At 40.1% G+C, this 20429-nt stretch overlaps 1 protein-coding gene across 2 annotated transcripts in view; it reads right to left on the reverse strand.

The window, feature by feature from the left end:
• Positions 1-1664: 1664 nt before the first annotated feature.
• LOC104589011 (phospholipase D zeta 1-like) overlaps positions 1665-20429 on the reverse strand; it is a 189508-nt gene continuing 170743 nt past the window's right edge. For both annotated transcript variants that reach the window (XM_088886667.1, XM_088886666.1), the window contains 7 exons: positions 14044-14190; positions 13766-13963; positions 13556-13657; positions 13236-13367; positions 12729-12794; positions 2217-2278; positions 1665-2138 (listed from right to left, as the gene is read on the reverse strand). In XM_088886667.1, the coding sequence (XP_088742793.1) occupies positions 1889-2138; positions 2217-2278; positions 12729-12794; positions 13236-13367; positions 13556-13657; positions 13766-13963; positions 14044-14190 (957 nt within the window). In that variant the 3' untranslated portion in view covers positions 1665-1888. The remainder of the gene's footprint in view (positions 2139-2216; positions 2279-12728; positions 12795-13235; positions 13368-13555; positions 13658-13765; positions 13964-14043; positions 14191-20429) is intronic.

Consider the following 20429-nt stretch of genomic DNA (forward strand, 5'->3'; position numbering starts at 1 on the left):
ATTTCCCCACCTCATCCTCAGTATTGGGCAAGTTCAAGGGAAGGCATCCACTCCTCATCAAGAATGGGGAATCCTTAAATTTTCCCAAACCCGTCCCTAATGTCCCCACTCAAGTATGGTGCATTCACTAATAATGGCTGTACCTTAAACCAGATCCCAACCAATCAAGTTATAAAAATCTGTTTATTTTTTCATTGATTCACCTTTTACAAGTATTCTTACCATCTCGTTTAACCAATGACATCTTTAATTACAGGATGCGGCCAATGGATGCACCATACATTTTACAGTAATTTAATAATTTTGTCCTCTACGTTTCCAATTAGATCATTTACGGAATATTACATTTCCACATGTAATATTATCCTCTATTGGTGGTCAATCTAATAACATTTTATTCATCACTTTTTCTTAAAATTGTAATAAGATAGTGTGCGGTTTCAATTATTTTAATAGAAGCTCGAGCTGTCATTCAGAACATCATCTCATCATTTGCCTGGCTGCCACTAGGAAAAGAGATAAGATGAGGATAATCGAGAAGAAAGTATATGCTAATGCTATTAACCATGATTGGAGTAGGGAGAATTTAGAGCATTACTAGATAGTAAATTGGATGAGATGAGCAGAAACATAGATACTGTGAACCCTTCCCCCCTACAATTCCCTAAAAATTTCAGATTCTTTTAAGTTGTAGGTACAATTGATTTGTAGAGTGGATAATGAGGCCACACCATGACCGGCCACACCTCGTTTTTTGTGAAAAGTTTTGAGTGTTTGGTATTTGGTAAGGTGGGTTTAACATTCACGTGAAAGAGTGATTGTAAATTTGTACCTACAAATTAAAATTAGGAACCAAACGACGTAAAGGCTGCAGTTTCATGGAATTTCATGGCACGCCTCCTATGCGGCTATGCCAAATGACCATCTCAACTATTGAGTCGTGAGCGGGTAGACTGTGACCATCTCAACTATTGGAACTGGGTTGACAACAGTTCATTATATATGGAGAGGTTTTGAACTCATTCCAGTTAGGCCACCTGGCCTAGCAATCCAGATTCCTGGCTACATGGGTGGACTCCGAATCCTCTATGCGCAGCGAGTTTGGGAAATAGTCCACTCGCAAAATGGACCATTAATTCTAAATTGGAATCTCAGTTCCAGAGCATCCAGAAAGGTCCGGATCTCCTAATTTATCAGCTTCAACGTTAACCAGTCTCCAAAATCAGTTTTGTCTACTGTTGTTTCAGTCCTTCAGATACAATTGGATATCCGGTTCATTGACAACTCTGGGCCTCTGGCTATTTCAAGCCCACAATACCAATCTTCCATGATGAGACCTCTCCAGTAGTCTTCAGCAAAATCAATATATGTTTGCTGATGTGGCAATGTTTTTGTTTTGAAAAACAAAATCATACACGGCAAGCACTCCCTTGATTGGCCAAGTACCATAGAGTGTAGACGATGGAAGAGATTTTGTTGGTACTTAAAAGGTAAAATACAAGCAATTATGGCACCACTAATGAGTTCACCCAGTATGTAAAGAAAAAAAAGTTATAATAATTAAGACTTTTTTCTCCAGTAAGAGGAAACCGGGCCTTAATTATGCACACATGACACAACTAAGCGCAAGCGCGGATAATGAGTTATTGAAAAAAAATAGTGTCGATAATGCCATCCATCGTCAATTTCCTGAACTTTTGTTGATAAAAAAGAGTTTTTTCTTTTTCATCTTTTGGGTTATTTTTCCCAATTTATTTTTCTCTTTGATTTTAAATGAAAGAATACGCCAAGGGCCAAGAATTTTCATGGCTTGGATATGACAATGCAGTTACCATGGCTACAGCAATAATCATAACTTCCCTATTTCCTGTCCCTCAAAAGACTAAACTTAATGAAAAACTTGGGAAGATGCATAGAACTCACTCTCATTGAACACTGGTCTCAAATCTTCTTGACGCATGAAATCCAAGGGAAAAGTAACAAGGTGCCCATGCACTGCCTCTAATCTCTCCATGGGATCATCGGCTTTAGCGACTCCATTCTGATATGACTCTAGCTTCTTTGGGGCTATCCCCAAATCAATGGTAGTATGCCCTAGCTTTTCTTTCCAGTATGATATGCTTTGTCTGATTGCTACCCTGCATGTTATGGTATTGTATGAACATGATATTCAAACAAGTGAGAAAATAAAACAATTTAATTGCAAAGTGTCATACCTGGAATGCATAAAATCATTAGGAATGCATGCAAAGACATCTTGGTAGATCATACTATTTGTCTGCCAAACAGATTTAATGGTCATTAAGAAATAAATTGCATAGAAACAAACAGTAGTAATGGCAATTACAATAATGAGTATAATGAAGGCTTCAGTTTTTATTTACTTCATTCTTTGTGTGTCCATGTGTTTTTCTGCGGTTTGGGAAGGAATCATACCAATGATTGACACAAAATATAAAAGGGGCAGCCCAATGTGGGGTCTGGGGAGGGACAGATGTATGCAGACTTACCCCTGCACATAGGGAGAAGCTGTTTCCAAGATTTGAACCCTGGTTACCCACAAAGGGAAGTTGCACAAGAGGATTCTTAACAGTGGACGAACAACAGTAAACAAGAAGGGAAGGGAGAGAGAAGGGAGAATTTAACTTCAGTCTGGCGGCACTAGATTGCACTAACATTTATAGGGCGACCATAATAAAAAGGGAAAAGACCCTTGTGCCCCTGCTGGGATTAAAGTACAAGAATGGTAATAAAAGAACTACTTTAAACAGACCAAACAGACCCTAACTAAGCAGAATAAGAATATAAATATAAAATAAACTATTTCAACATCCCCCTCAAGTTGGGACATAGATGTCAATCATGCCTAACTTGTCACACAAATTATTATGCCGCATATAATGAAGGCCTTTGGTGAAGATGCTCGCAAGTTGTTCTTTTGAGCTGACATATGGAATGCACATTTCTCCACTCACAAGTTTTTCTCTAATAAAATGCTTGTACTTCGATGTGTTTTGTTCTATTATGGAGGACTGGATTAGCAGCAATGTTGATAGCAGCTTTATTGTCACAGTAGAGTGACATGGGGTTGTTAATTACAAAACCCAGTTCACCTAATAGGTTTTTAATCCACATGATTTCAACAACTCCATGAGACAACTCTTTTTTCCGCTTTAGTATTGGACCTAGCCACCACACTTTGCTTCTTACTTCTCCAAGTGACTAAGTTTCCTCCCACAAAGGTACAATACCCACTGGTAGATTTTCTGTCATCGACTACCCCTGCCCAATCAGCATCTGTGTACACTTCGACCTTCAAATACCCATGTTTCTGGAATAGCAAATCTACTCCTGGGAACTTCTTGAGGTATCTAAGGAAACTTTCTACAACTTCAAAGTGAGTTATCTTAGGATTATGCATGAACTAACTAAGGACACCCATTGCATAGGCAATATCAGGCTTGGTCATAGACAAATATAAGAGTCTCCCTACAAGTCTATGGAACTTCTTCACATCTTTCAAAGACCCCCCCTGATTGTCTCCTAGCTGATGGTTAGGTTCAATGGGTGAATCAATTGACTTCACCCTTAACTTGCCTGTATCCTCTAATAGATCTAGTACGTATTTCCTTTGAGAAATAAAGATACCCTTTTGAGAGCGAGCGACTTCAATTCCTAGGAAATAACGTAAGGGTCCTAGATCATTCACCTCAAATTGGGTGGCTAAGAATTTCTTCAGCTTCTGTATTTCAGCCTTTTAGTCTCCTATGACCATTATGTCATCAACATATACAATTAACGCTGCAATTTTCCCTTCACCTTTCTTCACAAACAGAGTATGATCTAATTGGCATTGTTTGAACCCCACCCGATGAATGGCTAAGTGAAACTTACTAAATCAGGCTTGAGGTGATTGTTTCAACCCATATAATGTTTTTTTTTTTAACCTACACACCTTCTGCTCACTGCCTTTGGCACAAAAACTTGGAGGTTGAGTCATGTACACCTCATCCTCTAGGTCACCATTCAAGAATGTATTCTTAATGTTCAACTGGTGAAGTTCCCAATCAAGATTAGCTGCCAATGAAAGAAGGATCCTGATAGAATTCATCTTGGCTACTGGAGCAAAGGTCTTTGCATAGTCTACTCCATATACCTGTATAAACCCTTTTGCCACAAATTTGGATTTGTACCTTTCTACGGTACCATCAGTCCTATGCTTTACTGTGAACACCCACTTGCATCCCACTAGTTCCTTCCCTTTAGGAAGATCCACCAACTCCCAGGTGCCATTTTTGTGCAATGCATTAATTTCTTCCTTCATTGCATCTGTCCATTCAGGTTTGGATAAATCTTTTATCACATTCTTAGGAACAGAAACACTGTCAATGAAGAAAAGGAACACATGATATGAAGGTGAAATATGATCATAGGACACAGTGAGAGATAGGATGATTAGTAGTACAAGATCTAACACCCTTTCTCTTAGCAATAGGAACATCAAGATCATTAATAGTAGGGGGATCAATATCAAGAGGTATAGGCATATTAGTGGGAACAAGTGTACCTAGATGATGATGAGGATCTGCCTTGGGAGAGTTTGATGATGTTGGTTGCATAGTTTTAGGTTCCACGACTCTTGAACTCCACTAGCTCTTATTGTGGTGAAGAAAGACGTGAAATGGAGGATGATCAGGAAGAGGAGGTAATTGTGCCTGGGTGTGTTTCTCCTCAACCCTATTCTCCCCCTGAGGAGAAACCGAAAAAAAGGTTGACTCTCAAAAAGAAGGATACATCCATGGAGACATAGTACTTGCGTGAAGTTGGGTCATAGCAACGGTAACCCTTTTGAGATAAGGGGTAACCAAGGAAAACATAGGAATTGGCACGAGGATTGATCTTACAGAAGAAAATTGAAATGAAAGGACTGTTCAAAATATTGCAGAGAATTGATTGAGAATAGCAGAAATCAGGTTTCAAGAAGAGAGAAGAGGAAGAAGAAGGTGGCGACAATAAGGGTTCAGAGAGAGATTTCAAACATAATCTCCTCTTACACCCCTAATCCTATTTCATTAACTTAAATTTTAGTAATTTATAGAGATGCCCTTAGTTGGGCAGATAATTAAAACATAACATAAGAGAAAAAAAGGCTCAAGTTGAGGCCTATTACAGCAATGAACATAAAGAGATAAAATAAGACAAATAGTCTATGGGCCATTCGGCCCATCTTCTCTACAGTCCCCCTCAAACTGAGCATAGACGTTAATCATGCCAAGTTTTCCAGCATCATGCTGAAGTTTAGCCTTGGGGATGTCCTTGGTGAGGAAATCAGCTATCTGTCCTTCAGAAGTGATGAAAGGTAGACAAACTTCTCTAGAAGCCACTCTTTCTCGAATGAAGTGTCTGTCAACTTCAATATGTTTGGTTCTGTCATGTTGCACTGGATTGTGAGCAATGTTGATGGCAACCTGATTATCACAGTATAACATCAATGGCTTATCATGCTCAATACCTAGTTCCTCCATCAAGGATCGAAGCCACAATAGTTCAAAAACTCCATCAGCCAGTCTCACCTTATCTCTCCTAGAGAGGAGGTTGTATGCCTGAAATAAAGTTGACTTACCAGTCATGTGGTTTGAGGCTCCAGAGTCAATTATCCAAGGGGAATTAGAAGTATGAGATGACACATGGAAAGTAGTGGCAGTGTTACCTGATGTAGATGTAAAAGAGGTAGGAGTAGGGCCAGAATCCATATGGTGAAGTGTCCTACCATATAATTCCAAATGATCACGAAAGGGGTTGATAATCTCTTCCTTAGGGTCAGAACTAGGGGCCCGCTCCTGAGGTATCATGGGACTAGTCTCTTGAGATGCCACATTTGTTGAGTTATATTTTTTTGATTCTACTGGGTTGGGTAGGTGGGCTTCCCCTCAAGATGTGGCAGGACTCTTCAACCGAGACTTCTTGAGCCAACCAAAGAAAAGAGGGAAGGTTATGTGGAAAGCTACGAAGGTAGATATTTGTTGGGTGATTTAGGAAGAAAGGAATAACAGAATATTCTTGGAGAAGAGTAGAACAATGGAGGAGGTGATAGACACCATAAAAGTTAAAGTAGCTCATTGGGTAAAATCCTTGCATATCTTCCAAGACTTCTCAGTCACACTCAGTCACAGACATTCTACGATCTTGGACAGAAGTAGCACAACCCTTAAGAGTGAAAGAGAAAGTAAGGATGGAATGAAAACCTCCAAAAGGCAATAGAATTAAACTGAATTTTGATGGAAGCTCTCTTGGAAATCCGGGACTGTCAGGTATTGGAGGAGTAATCAGAAATTCTGAAAGGAGAATATTAGCTTTGTTCTCTGGACTGATTGGAATTGGCAACTCTCTAAAAGCTGAGTTAATGGCTTTGGTACAAGGGCTGAAGATAGCTAAACAGCTAGGACTTAGGCATATTGAGGTTGAAGGGGATTCCAAGGTGATCATCTCTTGGGCTACAAACAATAGAAGTACTTCGTTGACTTTCAAACAAGTGATAAGGGAAGTGGAAAAGGTTGCAAAGGAGGTAGAGGCTGAATTCAAATGGGTTAGAAGGAGTGCAAATGGGCTAGCTAATTATCTTGCCAAACAAGGGGCTTTGAGACAGCAATTGTTTTGGGCTGCAATGTAAAGTGGGACAGAAATATGTACTAGTGTGGGAGCATTAATCCTGTGCACGAGCTGTAAAACTTTAATTTAACCCCAAATTTAAATAAAGTTCTCTTTTGCTGATAAAAAAAAAAGAATGGGTAGGCATATGGTACACTTTCTCATTATCTGGGGCTGAGGACCATTACTTGGGCTATGGTTTCAACCAGGTTTCCATGGGTTCCATTCTAGAAATGTGATTTTAATGAAGCTTTAATTCTGATGGCCTACCCTAGGACCAGTCCATAGGTAATTTTAGCAATCTGAAGGAATGCTCTTGAGTGACCATGGACCAAGAAGTGGTACCATTATGGGGCTGTGGAAACCCAAAGGGTAGTCAAACATGCTTAAGGGTGAGATTGAGGATAAAGCATGAATCATAGCCAACATCCAGTTATGGTAAATGAAACTTTTCATGTGGACTTGCTCCATGGAACCACTTCTATGGGGAAGCTCTGTACTTCATTGCTTTACTTTGTGATTGTTACATACAATGTTTTAAAATGCGTGTAATCTGAAGAGCTATACTCGAAGTAGCAAAGAAGAGAAGAGAGCCACAGAACTGAAGAGAATGTTGAACTGTTCTAGCCAGTCGACCAGTCCTTTATTTATAGATGGATGTAATACAAGATACAAGAAATTACTGGGATGCCACTGATTAGTGATGGGACACCCAGATGACTTAAATCATTAAACAGGATTAGGCCCATTAACACAGACCCAATTACAAGATAAGTTAGACATAAGACTGGACTAATAAGAACTCTTATCAGCCCAACATCACTCTAACATTCTAACACTCCCCCTCAAGCTAAGCATGGATATCAATCATGTTTAGCTTGCCAAGTATGTCCCTGAACTTTGTTGTTGCCAACCCTTTTGTCAATACATCTGCAATCTGCATCTCTGATGGTGTATAAGGCACACAGAGTTCTCCTGAAATAATTCTCTCTCTGACAAAGTGTCGATCAATTTCAATATGTTTTGTCCTGTCATGCTGCACGGGATTGTTGGCAATGTTGATAGCAGCTTTATTATCACAATACAGCTTGAGAGGACTCTCAGTCTTGATACCAAGCTCATTAAGGAGAGTTCTGAGACATAAGAGTTTAGCAACCCCGTGTGCCATAGCCCGGTATTCTGCTTCTGCACTTGATCTGGCCACAACATTCTGCTTCTTACTACGCCATGTGACTAGGTTTCCTCCCAAGAATGTACAGTAACCTGAGGTTGATTTTCTGTCTCCAACAGACCCAGCCTAATCGGCATCAGTGTAGGCTTCAATTTCAAGTCTGCTGTTTTTCCTGAATAGAATTCCTTTCCCTGGGCAAGTCTTCAAATATCTGAGAATTCTTTCCACTGCTCTCATATGAGGGGTCTTTGGTGAGTGCATGAATTGACTGACAACATGCACTGCATAGGCAATGTCTGGCCGAGTAAGGGATAAGTATATCAGTTTTCCTACCAATTTTTGGTACCTTTCCTTATCACAGTATTCCTCACCCATTGATTCTTGTAATCCATGGCTTGGTTCTATTGGAGTGTCTGCTGGCCTGCACCCCATCATGCCTGTTTCCTCTAGGAGATCTAGCACATACTTTCTTTGACATATGTAGATTCCTTCTCTTGATATAGCAACTTCAATCCCAAGAAAGTATCTCAGATTTCCCAGGTCTTTGATCTCAAATTCTGAAGCTAAGAACTCCTTCAACCTCTTCATCTCTTTCACATCATTTCCAGTAATCACCATATCATCCACATACACAATGAGTGCTGTAAGTTTGTCATCCTGTCTCCTTGTAAACAATGTATGATCTGTACTACTCTGAGTGTACCCTACTTTCTTCATGGCCAAACAAAGTCTCTCAAACCATGCCCGGGGAGATTGCTTCAAACCATATAATGCTTTCTTTAGTTTACATACCTTCTTTCCAACATCATATCCAGGTGGGGGTTCCATGAATACCTCTTCATGAAGATCACCATTTAGGAAGGCATTCTTCACATCCAGCTGATGAAGTTCCCAAGAGAATTTTGCTGCTAGTGACAGAAGAACCCTGATTGTGTTGAGCTTTGCTACTGGGGCAAAGGTTTCCTTGTAGTCAATTCCTTCCTTTTGTGTAAATCCCTTTGCCACAAGTCTGGCCTTGTACCTCTCAATTGACCCATCTTCCCTGTGCTTTACTGTGAATACCCACTTGCACCCAACAGTGCCTTTCCCCTCTGGCAGGTCCACCAATTCCCATGTTCTTGCTTTCGTTAGGGCTTTCATCTCCTCATTCATGGCTTCTTTCCACCTTGGATCAGATGTTGCCTCTGAATACTTGGAAGGGACACATACAGAGGAAAGAGCAGACACAAAGGAATGATAGGCAGGGGATAAGTGTGAGTAAGAAACAATCAGCTATGGAATGCCGAGTGGTACAAGAACGAACAGGCTTACGGAGAGCAATAGGAAGATCCAAATCTGAATTGAGTGAGTCAGAATTACCTTGAATTGCAGAGACAGATTGATCTGAGTTCAACTGGTTGCAATCATGAGGTTGAGGGCCCTTCTTCCTTCTATTGTATGTAAGTATCTCTTTCTCTTGTTTACTGGAACCTTCAGAAGCATCAGCTGAATCTGGAGAAGTAACTGGCACAGTGGGAGTCTCACTAGGTTGACCCGGAATGTTATAGCTAGTAGTAGTGGAAGGTGATGAAATGGGAACAAAAAAGAAGGGAGAATGACTTCCAACCCACTACTCTCCCCCTGAAGAGGATTCTGAGAGGACTGGAAATAAGGTTGAGACTCAAAAAAGACTACATCTCTGGTGACATTTTTTCTTGGAGACAGGATCATAACACTTATACCCCTTTTGTGTAGGAGAGTACCCCAAAAATATCCCCTTTGTAGCCTTAGGATCCAGCTTAGTTTTCTTTGGATCCTTCACATGTATGAAGCATGTACAGCCAAAAACCCATGGGGGAAGAGGAAACTCTGGAAGAGTGGGACACAAAACAGAGAAAGGGGTCTTCATACCCAGTACCTTAGATGGCATCCGATTTATCAGGTATGATGCAGTGAGAACAGCTTGAGACCAATATTGCTTGGGCACATTGTGCTGGAAAAGGAGGGCTCGAGCTGTCTCCAACAGGTGCCTGTTCTTGCGCTCAGCAACCCCATTTTGTTGAGGGGTGTAAGCACATGATGATTGATGTAACATGCCTGCATCTTCTATGAATGAGTTCAGGGATCTTTCAAAGTATTCAGCTGCATTGTCTGAACGGAATTGCTTGATCTTTTTATCGAATTGTGTTTCAACCATCTTGCAAAACATCATAGTTATCTGGGGAACTTCATCACGTCCTTTCAACAGATAAATCCAAGTGCACCGAGAATAATGGTCAATAAAACTGATAAGGTAACAGAAGCCATCAATGGAAACAATGGGTGAAGGACCCCAAACATCAGAATGAATCAAATCAAAAGGGGCTTGAATTTCATTACTAGAAATTGGATACATTGATTTACATTGTTTTGACATTTGACACACATCAAAAATTAAATTTTGACTCGGAATGCCCTTACATAGTTTGGGAAACAACATTGCTAAAGAAGAAAATGACAAATGACCTAGCCTAGCATGCCACAAGTGCAGCCTAGCTATTGACTCCACACTTTCCGGACTAGTAGTAGAAGCTTGCAAGGCTGAGCTGACATCTTCATCAAAATAGTAGAGGCCCCCATACTCATGACCACTCCCAATCGTTCTCCTCGTCAATCTGTCCTGGAAGACACAATGAGAAGGAAAGAAAGTTATACTGCAGTTCAAATTTTTTGTAAGCTTTGAAACAGACAACAGATTTGAGGTAAGAGTAGGAACATGTACGACTGATTTAAGTGAGAGGTCCGTTATCTCTAGAGGAAACTTCACCGGATAGTGAGGACATCCTGACTTCAATCCAAGAGTTGTTCACAGTGCTGTAGATGGTTCTGTTTAGGACTGGCCGAAGAAGTGGTCACAGTGTTCACAGTGCTGGTAGAAGTGTTCACAGTTCGGGTACTGTGCAGTGCTGTTTAGGACTGGCCGAAGTGTTCACAGTGCTGGTAGAAGTGTTCACAGTTTGGGTACTGTGCAGTGCTGTTCAGGCTGAAGGAGCAAGTAAGGGGCTGTAACTGAACCAGTTCACAGTGCTAGTAGCTGAAGTTACTTCAGTTAGGGCTTGTTCTGCGACCTGAAGTAACTGTGCAGTGCAGTAACTGAAGTTTACCAAGTAGGGCTGATAACCGACCTGAAGAAAATCTGTAACTGAAGTTACCACAGTTCTGCGCAAGTCTTGCTGGGGCACGAAGCTGTAACTGTAGAGAAGGCTAAGTCTCTACCACTTGTTCTGCGCAAGTCTTGCTGGAGCACGAAGCTGCAACTGTAGAGGAAGCTCTCCCCCTTTCGGTTAGTGCTAGGACTGCTGAAATCAGTCTTCAACTAGGTCTGTCTTATACAGACCTCTCTTAGTAGCCCAATAGCTACTACTTGCTGAGAAAAAAAAAAACTAGTAGGACATCTATTTCTGGTTCTTACTTCCCTTGAGTCTTACAACCAAGAGAAACCCTAGGTTCGAACTTGCTTTACTCTCTTACACTCCTAGGTCTTCACTGCAGCAACCCAGAAAAGGAAGAGAGAAGATGAAAAGACAGCAAGAGAAGAGAGTGCACCTGCTGAAACCAGGAAGGAGCTAATGCTCTGATACCATGTAATCTGAAGAGCTATACTCGAAGTAGCAAAGAAGAGAAGAGAACCACAGAACTGAAGAGAATGTCGAACTGTTCTAGCCAGTCGACCAGTCTTTTATTTATAGATGGATGTAGTAAAAGATACAAGAAATTACTGGGATGCCACTGATTAGTGCTGGGACACCCAGATGACTTAAATCATTAAACAGGATTAGGCCCATTAACACAGGCCCAGTTACAAGATAAGTTAGACATAAGACTGGACTAATAAGAACTCTTATCAGCCAAACATCACTCTAACATTCTAACAATGCGGAGACGTTCCACTACCTAGAGGTGTGAGGCATAGTTCATAATGTAAGAGGCATAAGCCTCCTGAACACAAGGAGGTGTAAGCCTCCTTAAGAGGGGGATGAGGAGGAAGGAGGAAGAGGAAGGGGGGTCTTGGAAAGTGACTTCCAGAGGCGTACACTTCTAGCACGCCTCATGAAAAAAGTGTATGAGGCATACACGGTGTACACCTCAGAGGTGTCAACGCCTCTCTCATACACCTCAGGGTGTTTTGGAGGCGCCTTGCTTGGAGGTGTGCCTCCCACGCCTTTGAAAACATTGGTCACACATCCTATCACTCCTATCTTGTTTATCTTTCTATTAATAAATGTTTCAATATTGTTTGCCGAGAAAAAGAAAAAAATCTCCAAATTTAAAGTAACTGACCTTAAATTTTTAATAAGGGTAGGTGATTCCCTTAGGGCTGAGATTCTTGTGGTTCTGGAAGGAATACGAAGGGCAAAGGAATTGAATATAAGGAAACTCGTGGTTGAAGGTGACTCGCAGGTGGTAGTAGGATGGCTGCAAGAGGATAAGGCGGGGTTGTGGAACTTTAGCAATGAAAAGAAAAACTACAAGTGACTGACAAAGGATATGGAAGTGAAGTACAATTGGGTGAAGAGATCTGCTAACTCTTTTGCTGACGGGTTAGCTAAGCAAGGGGTGGCTTGGGATTCTTTATTTTGGACTATGTTGTAATTTCTCTTTATTGCTTTTATGGGGGCTCTTGCCCAACGCAGGGAGTTAAGAAATTTTATCTCCCCTTCCTTGTAATTAATTTTGTTTCTTAATGGAAAGTTGCTGTTATTGATAAAAAAAAATCAAAATCTCAGGAAATTATGACAACCATACTCAAGAGTCTACTTGCTGTAAAGAAAAAGCAGTATCTAAAAGACATATGACCTCTCAAAATCTACAGTTTTTAATTGTTTTTTTAACCAAAATCCTAGGGCATGCTACATAGAGATATTTACCCAAAACTGGATGCACAACTCACCTTTGCAGTTGCCATCCAAATGTTTTTGTAGGTTTCATCAACAACAGGATCATGGATTTGACTGATCTGAAATAATTAATAACAAGTATTACTGAAAAAGGAAAATGCATAATATTTTTAAGAACTTCAATAGCAATGGAAAGAAACCCACAGTGCAGTTAAGAAGAGAATAAACCCTTTCAGAGCAATATTCAGTGGCAGTGATGAATGCTATATAACTTCAGTTTGCAGGAGTTGTATTGGGAACTGATATGCCAGACTATATGTACTTTTTGTAATATGACATACTGGGAAGTCCAATTGCTGAGCAAGTTCTGCTCTTAGTTATTTTTTTTCTCTTTTTTCCTTTTCATTGGATACTCAAGGAGCTTGCACTTATCACACTCACTTTTTCTTTAATACAAAATTACAAATATACTCAATTGTTGCTAACCAAAAAGAAATGCAGAAATAAGTGCATTAGTGTAAAAAAATTACAGAAATACCAAATCGTTCATGAGTACAAACCTGTCCTGCATGAAGACCAAGATGTTCAGACCATAATGAGAGGCGAAGACTGAAGGCGAACTTTCCAGCTTTCCAGGGTTTTCCATCCATGGAAGTATCTAAAAATTCTTTATCTTCAATAAGTACACCAATCTGAAACAGTAGTATTCATGTTAGAGAAATTAGAAATGGAAATTTTCCAGTACATATATCAATTGCCTAACTTGGGCTGAAATAACAGGTTGTGAATCAAACTGAACATGTTCAACCTGTCATAGTCTCATAGATGTAGAGAGGGCAAATATAACCCAGGAAAAGCCCTAAGACACAAGTCAATGTACCTCAGAATCTCTTGATCCAATTAAACTTCTATCATTTATATTAGCTGATCCAATCAAGGCCACACAGTCATCGATTATCATCAGCTTGCTGTGCACATATACCTGCAGAAACAGTAAAAGAATTACTCACTGGAAAAAAAAAGTAGTAAATCTGATGCAAACAGATATGCATATAAATAGAAGAGGCACTTCCAATGGAAGGCACTTCACCTGACTGGTAGCCACAGGACCGCCATCAAAAAGTTTACCATAAGATCTTAGACCATAGAAAGAAATATAATCACATGTTTTTGGACCAAGGAGGTCATAAAGATAATGCAATATTGAATGTTGCCCTCTGCAAATGGTTCGAAATTGCCAATGCATTATAGCTCTTACAGATGCTGCACCGCTATCATCCACACCACCCTACCAAATTTCAACTTCAAGATAGAGTAAGAGACAAAAAGTATGTTTAATTTGATTATTAGGTGGCAAAGAATTAGTACCTGAAATCCAGGTAAGAGTGGTATGACAACAATAACCCTGAAACACTTTTGTTCTTTGTATGCTCGCATAATACGTCTATATAATGCTTCCAAAACACGATTACGTATTATCTCGTCTCCTGAAAGACCTGATATGAAGAACTGGTTCTGCAAACAAATTCCCAAGAATGTAGCAACTCATCATTAATATGAATTGTAAAATAGAGGAAAGATATTCAGTGTTCAGTCATTTATTGGTAAGGAACAACTTTCAACAATTTGATTATGAGATTGTAACCTAGAGCCACAGCTATTGAATAAAATATCTTGATTATAAATAAACAAATTACCATGCTTTATTGCTCGTCAATGTAAATGACCATCATAATACCCCAAAATATAAGCTTTGATTAGTTGATTTGAATAAAAAATAAACTTGTTAATATAAAAGTTCTCCCATGGTCAACTTTACATGACAGAATATGTGTAACTCATGGATGACTCGGCCATTTAATCCCTAACTGAAATAAGAAAGACTTTCAAAGAAGAGAAATTTGTTTAGGTATTTCTCCTTTTTTATCTGTCTTTAAGAAGCTCTTGTTAGTTGTTATATGCCAATAATTTATGTATGGTACAAGACTACAAGTCAAAACATTGATGATAGGTCTTATCTGAGCATGTCTCTCATCTTGCCAATTGGATGGCCTTTATTGAAGAATAGGAATTTAGCAAAAAAGAATTGGTTCTCTTTGAGCTGGAAATTACTAGTGCATCATCATCTAAACCCTCTAATAAATAGAAGTAAATCAGTCCTCTAAAACTGATATAAACTTGGTTAAAAATAGAGAGAAAAGTAGAAGAAAGGTAGAAGACAGCAGTACAAAGGAAGAAGATGGAGAAAAGAAGAGGAAGAAGAAGAGTTCGATAATCTCCTCTCTCCCCTCTCTAATCCTTTTGTTAATCTTCATTAACTAGGTTAATTACAAGTATGCCCTTAAGTGGGCGGCCAGATAAGCAAGAACTTAAAGTAAGCTTACAAAAAGAAGTAACAGGCCCACAAAGACAGGCCCATTAACAAAACAAATAGATACCACATTACAAAGAATAAAAGGATAGATACTAGGGCCCATTCGGCCCAGTCTCTCTACACTCCCCCTCAAGCTGAGCAAAGATGTCAATCATGCCCAGCTTGCTTATATAGTGTGTTAGCTTCCCTCTTGGAACTCCCTTGGTCAAAACATCAACCAACTGCTCTTTTGAAGCAATAAATGGCAAGCAAACTTCCTCTGAAGCAACTCTTTCCCGTATAAAATGCCTATCAACCTCAATGTGCTTAGTTCTGTCATGTTGAACAGGATTGTGAGCAATGTTGATAACTGCCTGGTTGTCACAATAGAGCATCATTGGCTTTTCATAGTCAACTCCCAATTCTTCTAAAAGTGATCGCAGCCACAACAATTTTGACACACCATGTGCCATTGCCCTGTACTCTGCTTCAGCAGAGGATCTAACAACTACTGACTATTTCTTACTCCTCCATGAGACAATGTTCCCTGCCAACAAACCACAATATCCCGAGGTGGATCTCCTATCATCAACACATCCAGCCCAATCAACACCAGTGTATGCTTTTCGCTTCATGTGTTCATGCTTGGCAAATAGAATACCTTTCACTGGAGTACCTTTCAAGTAACACAACTTTCTGCAACAACTAAATGTGTATCTCTGGGAGAATGCATAAACTGACTAATAACACTCACTGCATAGGAAATATCCAGCCGAGTCATGCAAAGATATAACAACTTCCCAAGCAGTCTCTGAAACACTCCCTTATCAAACAAAAGTTCACCATTAGTAGCAGAAAGTTTATGATTGGGATCTATAGGAGTGGAGGCCGGTTTAGCACCAAGTTTACCAGTCTCTGCAAGGAGGTCAAGGACATACTTGCACTGAGAAATGAAGATACCATCCTTAGATCTATCAACTTCAATTCCCAAGAAATACCTGAGATCTCCTAAATCCTTGACCTCAAATTCAGAGTTAAGAAACCTTTGAAGTTTATTGATGTTCAGTTTGGGCCGATGATAAGTTGTTTGGCCCAACTGTGTTTTACTTTTATTTTCTTTATTCAGTTAGGAAGTTATTGGGCCTTAGGCCCATTAATTTATGTTAAGTTGTGATTGTTCAGCTACTTCAAGTAGCTGACCTACTAAGGGTATTATTATATTTCTTCATTCTTTATTTATAAGTATATAAATCAAAGGGGGGGGGGGCAGATCAATTCAATTATGGCAACATCCCATTCTCTTCTACTTCTTCTTTTCTTTCTTTCTCTTGTTGAAACCGTTCAACTTCTTTTCTTTTCTTCACAAAGATAATATCAAAACAACTTTCTGCAATTTCTACTTGGTACCAGAGCAGTCCGAAAGCTACTTAAGCTGCTTCATCATGCAACCCTAGATCTGCCGACTGCATGGTGAGGTGAGAGGCTGATCGAAGACCTCAGGTAAGCCTAGTTTTTGGATTTTTTGGTGGATCCATATTGCCTTGTAGCTGGTCTAGGGTTTCCCACCAAATTCAGGAAGAACTGGAGAAATGGGGGAGAGTTTTGTTTTTGTAGGACTCTTCAATTTTGACCTAGGAAGTGGCACCCTAGTTTTTTAGGGTTTCTTGAAGTTTTTCTAAAGAGGGCGGTTCAAGTCCCATCTGTTTTGGAGGTCTTTGGAGGGAGCGACTGCTTCTTCTCTCACTTATCCTATTCCCGCAGAAAAGGAATCTTTTGTAGGAGGAGCTTCTAGGGTACTAGAAGGGTGTTTGTGGTGCCTAAAGGAGATTATTACATATTTTTCCATCTTAAAGTGATTTTCTAACCCTTTTTTGGGAATAATGGAGGGTCACAGAGCTGAAAACAAACCAGAGAGTGAGATGGAACAAGAAGAAGGAGGTGTTGAAGACCTTTTCAGGGCTGGGACCATCACTACAGTTAAGTTAGATGGTACAAACTATTTAGAATGGTCACAATCTGCCAAGATGGCCATTGGTGCTCGTGGGAAGTTGGGGTATATCACTGGTGAGGAAGTGAAACCCGAGACTAACTACTCCTAGTGGGTATAGGAGAATTATATGGAAATGACTTGGCTGTGCAATTCTATGCTGCCCCATATAAGTAAAAACTTTTTGTGGGCTAACATAGCTAGGGAAATTTGAGATGGGGTTGCAAAAACTTATTCATAGAGCGAAATGTTGCTAGGGCCTACCAGTTGAGAAATCAGGTTATTGCTACCAGACAGGGAGATAAACCTATTGCTGTTTATTTTTCGGCTCTTAAAACCCTATGGCAGGAGATTGACCATTTAGAGACGGTGGTTTGGAAAGTAGCAAGGATGCAACAACCTATCAGAAGCTCTTAGAGAAGAATAGAGTCTTTGAATTTCTTGTTGGTCTTAAACCAGAGTATGACATCACAAGGCAACATATCCTTTCCAAAGATAGTGTTACTCTTTCTCAGGCATATGCCTTTGTATCAGGAGAAGAGAATAGGAGGAATGTGATGATGAAGAATCCGGGTCTTGAGCAGTTGGCTATGGTTAGTATTGTGAAACCTAAACAGAGCGGAGACAAGGGTGGAAATGAAATCAGGAAAGAAGATAAGAAAGATCTGATCTGTGACTACTGTAAGAAGCCTAAACACACGAGAGATACCTGCTGGAAGCTTCACCCTCACCTTGTGCCGAATAGACTCAAAAACAAGAAGGGAAATGTGAACATGGCAGTAACTGGTGACTTGCCTGGACCTCCTACTACAACCACTTTGGAGTCTGTTGCAGCTACTGTAGTGAGGACCAAACTAGAGAGATATGGGCAGTTACTTAGTCAGCGAGATACAGTCAACCCTAATCCATTAGCAGTTACTTGGAGAAGTAAGAAACAATCTATTGTTGCTAGATCTTTAGTTGAGGCCGAGTACAGGGCTATGGCTCATGGGGAAGCTTGTCTACCATTCATTACATTTGAACAACAGTTATCTGACATTCTTACCAAGGGAATCTCCAAGGCCAAGCTACAACATGACACTGGCAAGCTGGGCATGATTGACATCTATGCTCAGCTTGAGGGGGAGTGTAGACAGGATGGGCCGAATGGCCCATAGGCTGTTCTTATTTCTTTATGTTTCTATTCTTTTTGTTAATGGGCCCTTATGTTTCTTGTTTAATTAAGTTAATCACCCAATTAAGGGCCTACTTGTAAATATAGAAAATTTGTAATTATTTTTAATGAAAAGATTAGTTAAGAGAGAGAAGTTCGAACAACTCTTCTCCTAAACCCTATTACAACTGACTTCTTCTTCTTCTTCCCTCTTTTTTGCTGATATCTACCTCACTTTCACACTTTTTAAATTAGTCCTCTCATTCTTTTGGACTGTTTTTCTTCTAAACAACTAAGGGCTTCTCCCCCTGTCTTAGATTGTTCACATCATTCTTCAGTTTGTAGGCCTTAGCAACATTCAACTTTTAGGAATAGGTCTCCATGACATTGTCCCACACTTCCTTTGTAGTCTCTGTCCACAGGTAGTGCCAGATAATATGTGGTAGGGTAGAATTTACTAATCAACCTACTACTGTGTAGTTCTCCTGCATCCACCACTCATAGGTGGGATCATCCTCCACAGGTTTCTTCTTGCTCCCAGTGATGTACCCTCATTTTCCTCCAAAAAATTAGTTCCATCCAGCTTTATAGTGGTTATTGCTCCTAACAGAGTCTCCACAAACCCTCCATGCCCAATCTCAGAATTTGTGGGATATTTTGTTTCTCCTCCAGTTTTCTTTATTCATTGAACGAAGGCCAACAAATATCAAATTAGGGCTCTACTAATCAAGAATACTAACCCAAAGCAAAAACTACTTTTTAACCACCCAAATCTAGGGTTTCAAAGGACCCGACAACACGAGAGGAGAGAAAGTGCAGCTTCTCCTACTAGAGGTTCCAAAACACTATCCAACCTGAATCGACCTCAAAGTAAATAAAAAAACTTCCCTTTAAGCCTCGAGCGCCACCTTCAAAGTGTCTGTAGAACCCTTAACTTAGTTTCTCTAGTTATTTAGGGTTTTAAGGAAAATCTCCAAGCACCTGCCTTGGGCTTCAACTAAGGGTAAATTCCTCTCCAAAAACCCTCCCAAACTGGGTTATTGTAGAGAAGATGACTGATCATCTTCCCAAATTTTTCATACTCAACTTTCATGGCCGCCAACTGTGCACAAGCAAACTCAACTTCAGTATCTGTACCAGTGGCTACATTTGCACTCCCTGTCTTTCTACTATCATGTTTCTTCTGGAATCGAACAGGAACAAGACCGGGATGTAATTTCCAGTACTTGTCTTTGGTGTGCTTTGGCTTCTTGCAATATTCACATACAACTTCCTTCTTTCCAGAGCCACTAGGAACCCCTACAACTCCTTTGGGTTTAACCCCCATATTTGCAAAGTGATCACTAGTGCCAACCCCTTGAACCTGTACCTGTCTTTTGTTTTCTTCACTGCTGACCAAAGCATATGCTTGTGACAATGAAACACTTTCCTTGGATAAAATATTTTGTTTTGTGATGTCATATTCAAGGTTTAGTCCAGTTAGGAACTCAGAAACCCTGTTTCTTTCAACTAATTTTCTGTAGGTTTTTGCATCATTGGAAGTGTCCCAAGTCACAGCCTCTATTAGATCAATTTCTTGCCACAGAGATTTCAAGGTTGAGAAGTATACCGCAAGGGATTTCTCCCCCTGTCTTAAATTCTTCACATCACTCAGGCTCTGGCTACATTTAGTTTCTGGGAGTAGGTTTCTGCAACACTATCCCAGATTTCCTTAGCTGAGTTCATCCATAGATAATGTTGACTAATCTGTGAGAACCAAGCTTGGTGGCAGTTCTTTCAAGAAGAAGAAGGCCTGATTCAGTCTTCAAGAGATAACCAGCAGACCTCCAAACACTGTGTACCCAACTGGAGTAGCTTCCTAGTTAGGGATTCCAGGTTCCCAACAATAGGTGCCCTAAAGAGAGCAAAACAGAATCCACAGTAATTAAAGGGGCCTTTTTACGAACACTATGTATGCAGCAGTGAACACCCACTGTCACCAAGTAAGAACCACTTCAAGAGTAGTCCGTATAGGTCCAAGAAGCAACTGAACTGAAGTAGGAACTCGCGCCACTGAGTCCAAAAAGGTTTCGGCCACTTGACAGTCCAACAAGATGAGAAACCAACCCAGAAATCTCTGAGTTAAATCAGGTTGACCACAGCTGAACAGCTGAACAGCTGAACAGATTTAGAGGGGTTTCGAACACTCTAACAGTCCCCCCAAATCAGAAATATAACCCAGAAATAACTGAAGCAACTTACAGTTTTATCAATCTCTGATT

Source organism: Nelumbo nucifera, chromosome 4 (assembly GCF_055504915.1).
Source record: "Nelumbo nucifera cultivar China Antique chromosome 4, China Antique-T2T, whole genome shotgun sequence".
Classification (NCBI taxonomy): domain Eukaryota; kingdom Viridiplantae; phylum Streptophyta; class Magnoliopsida; order Proteales; family Nelumbonaceae; genus Nelumbo; species Nelumbo nucifera.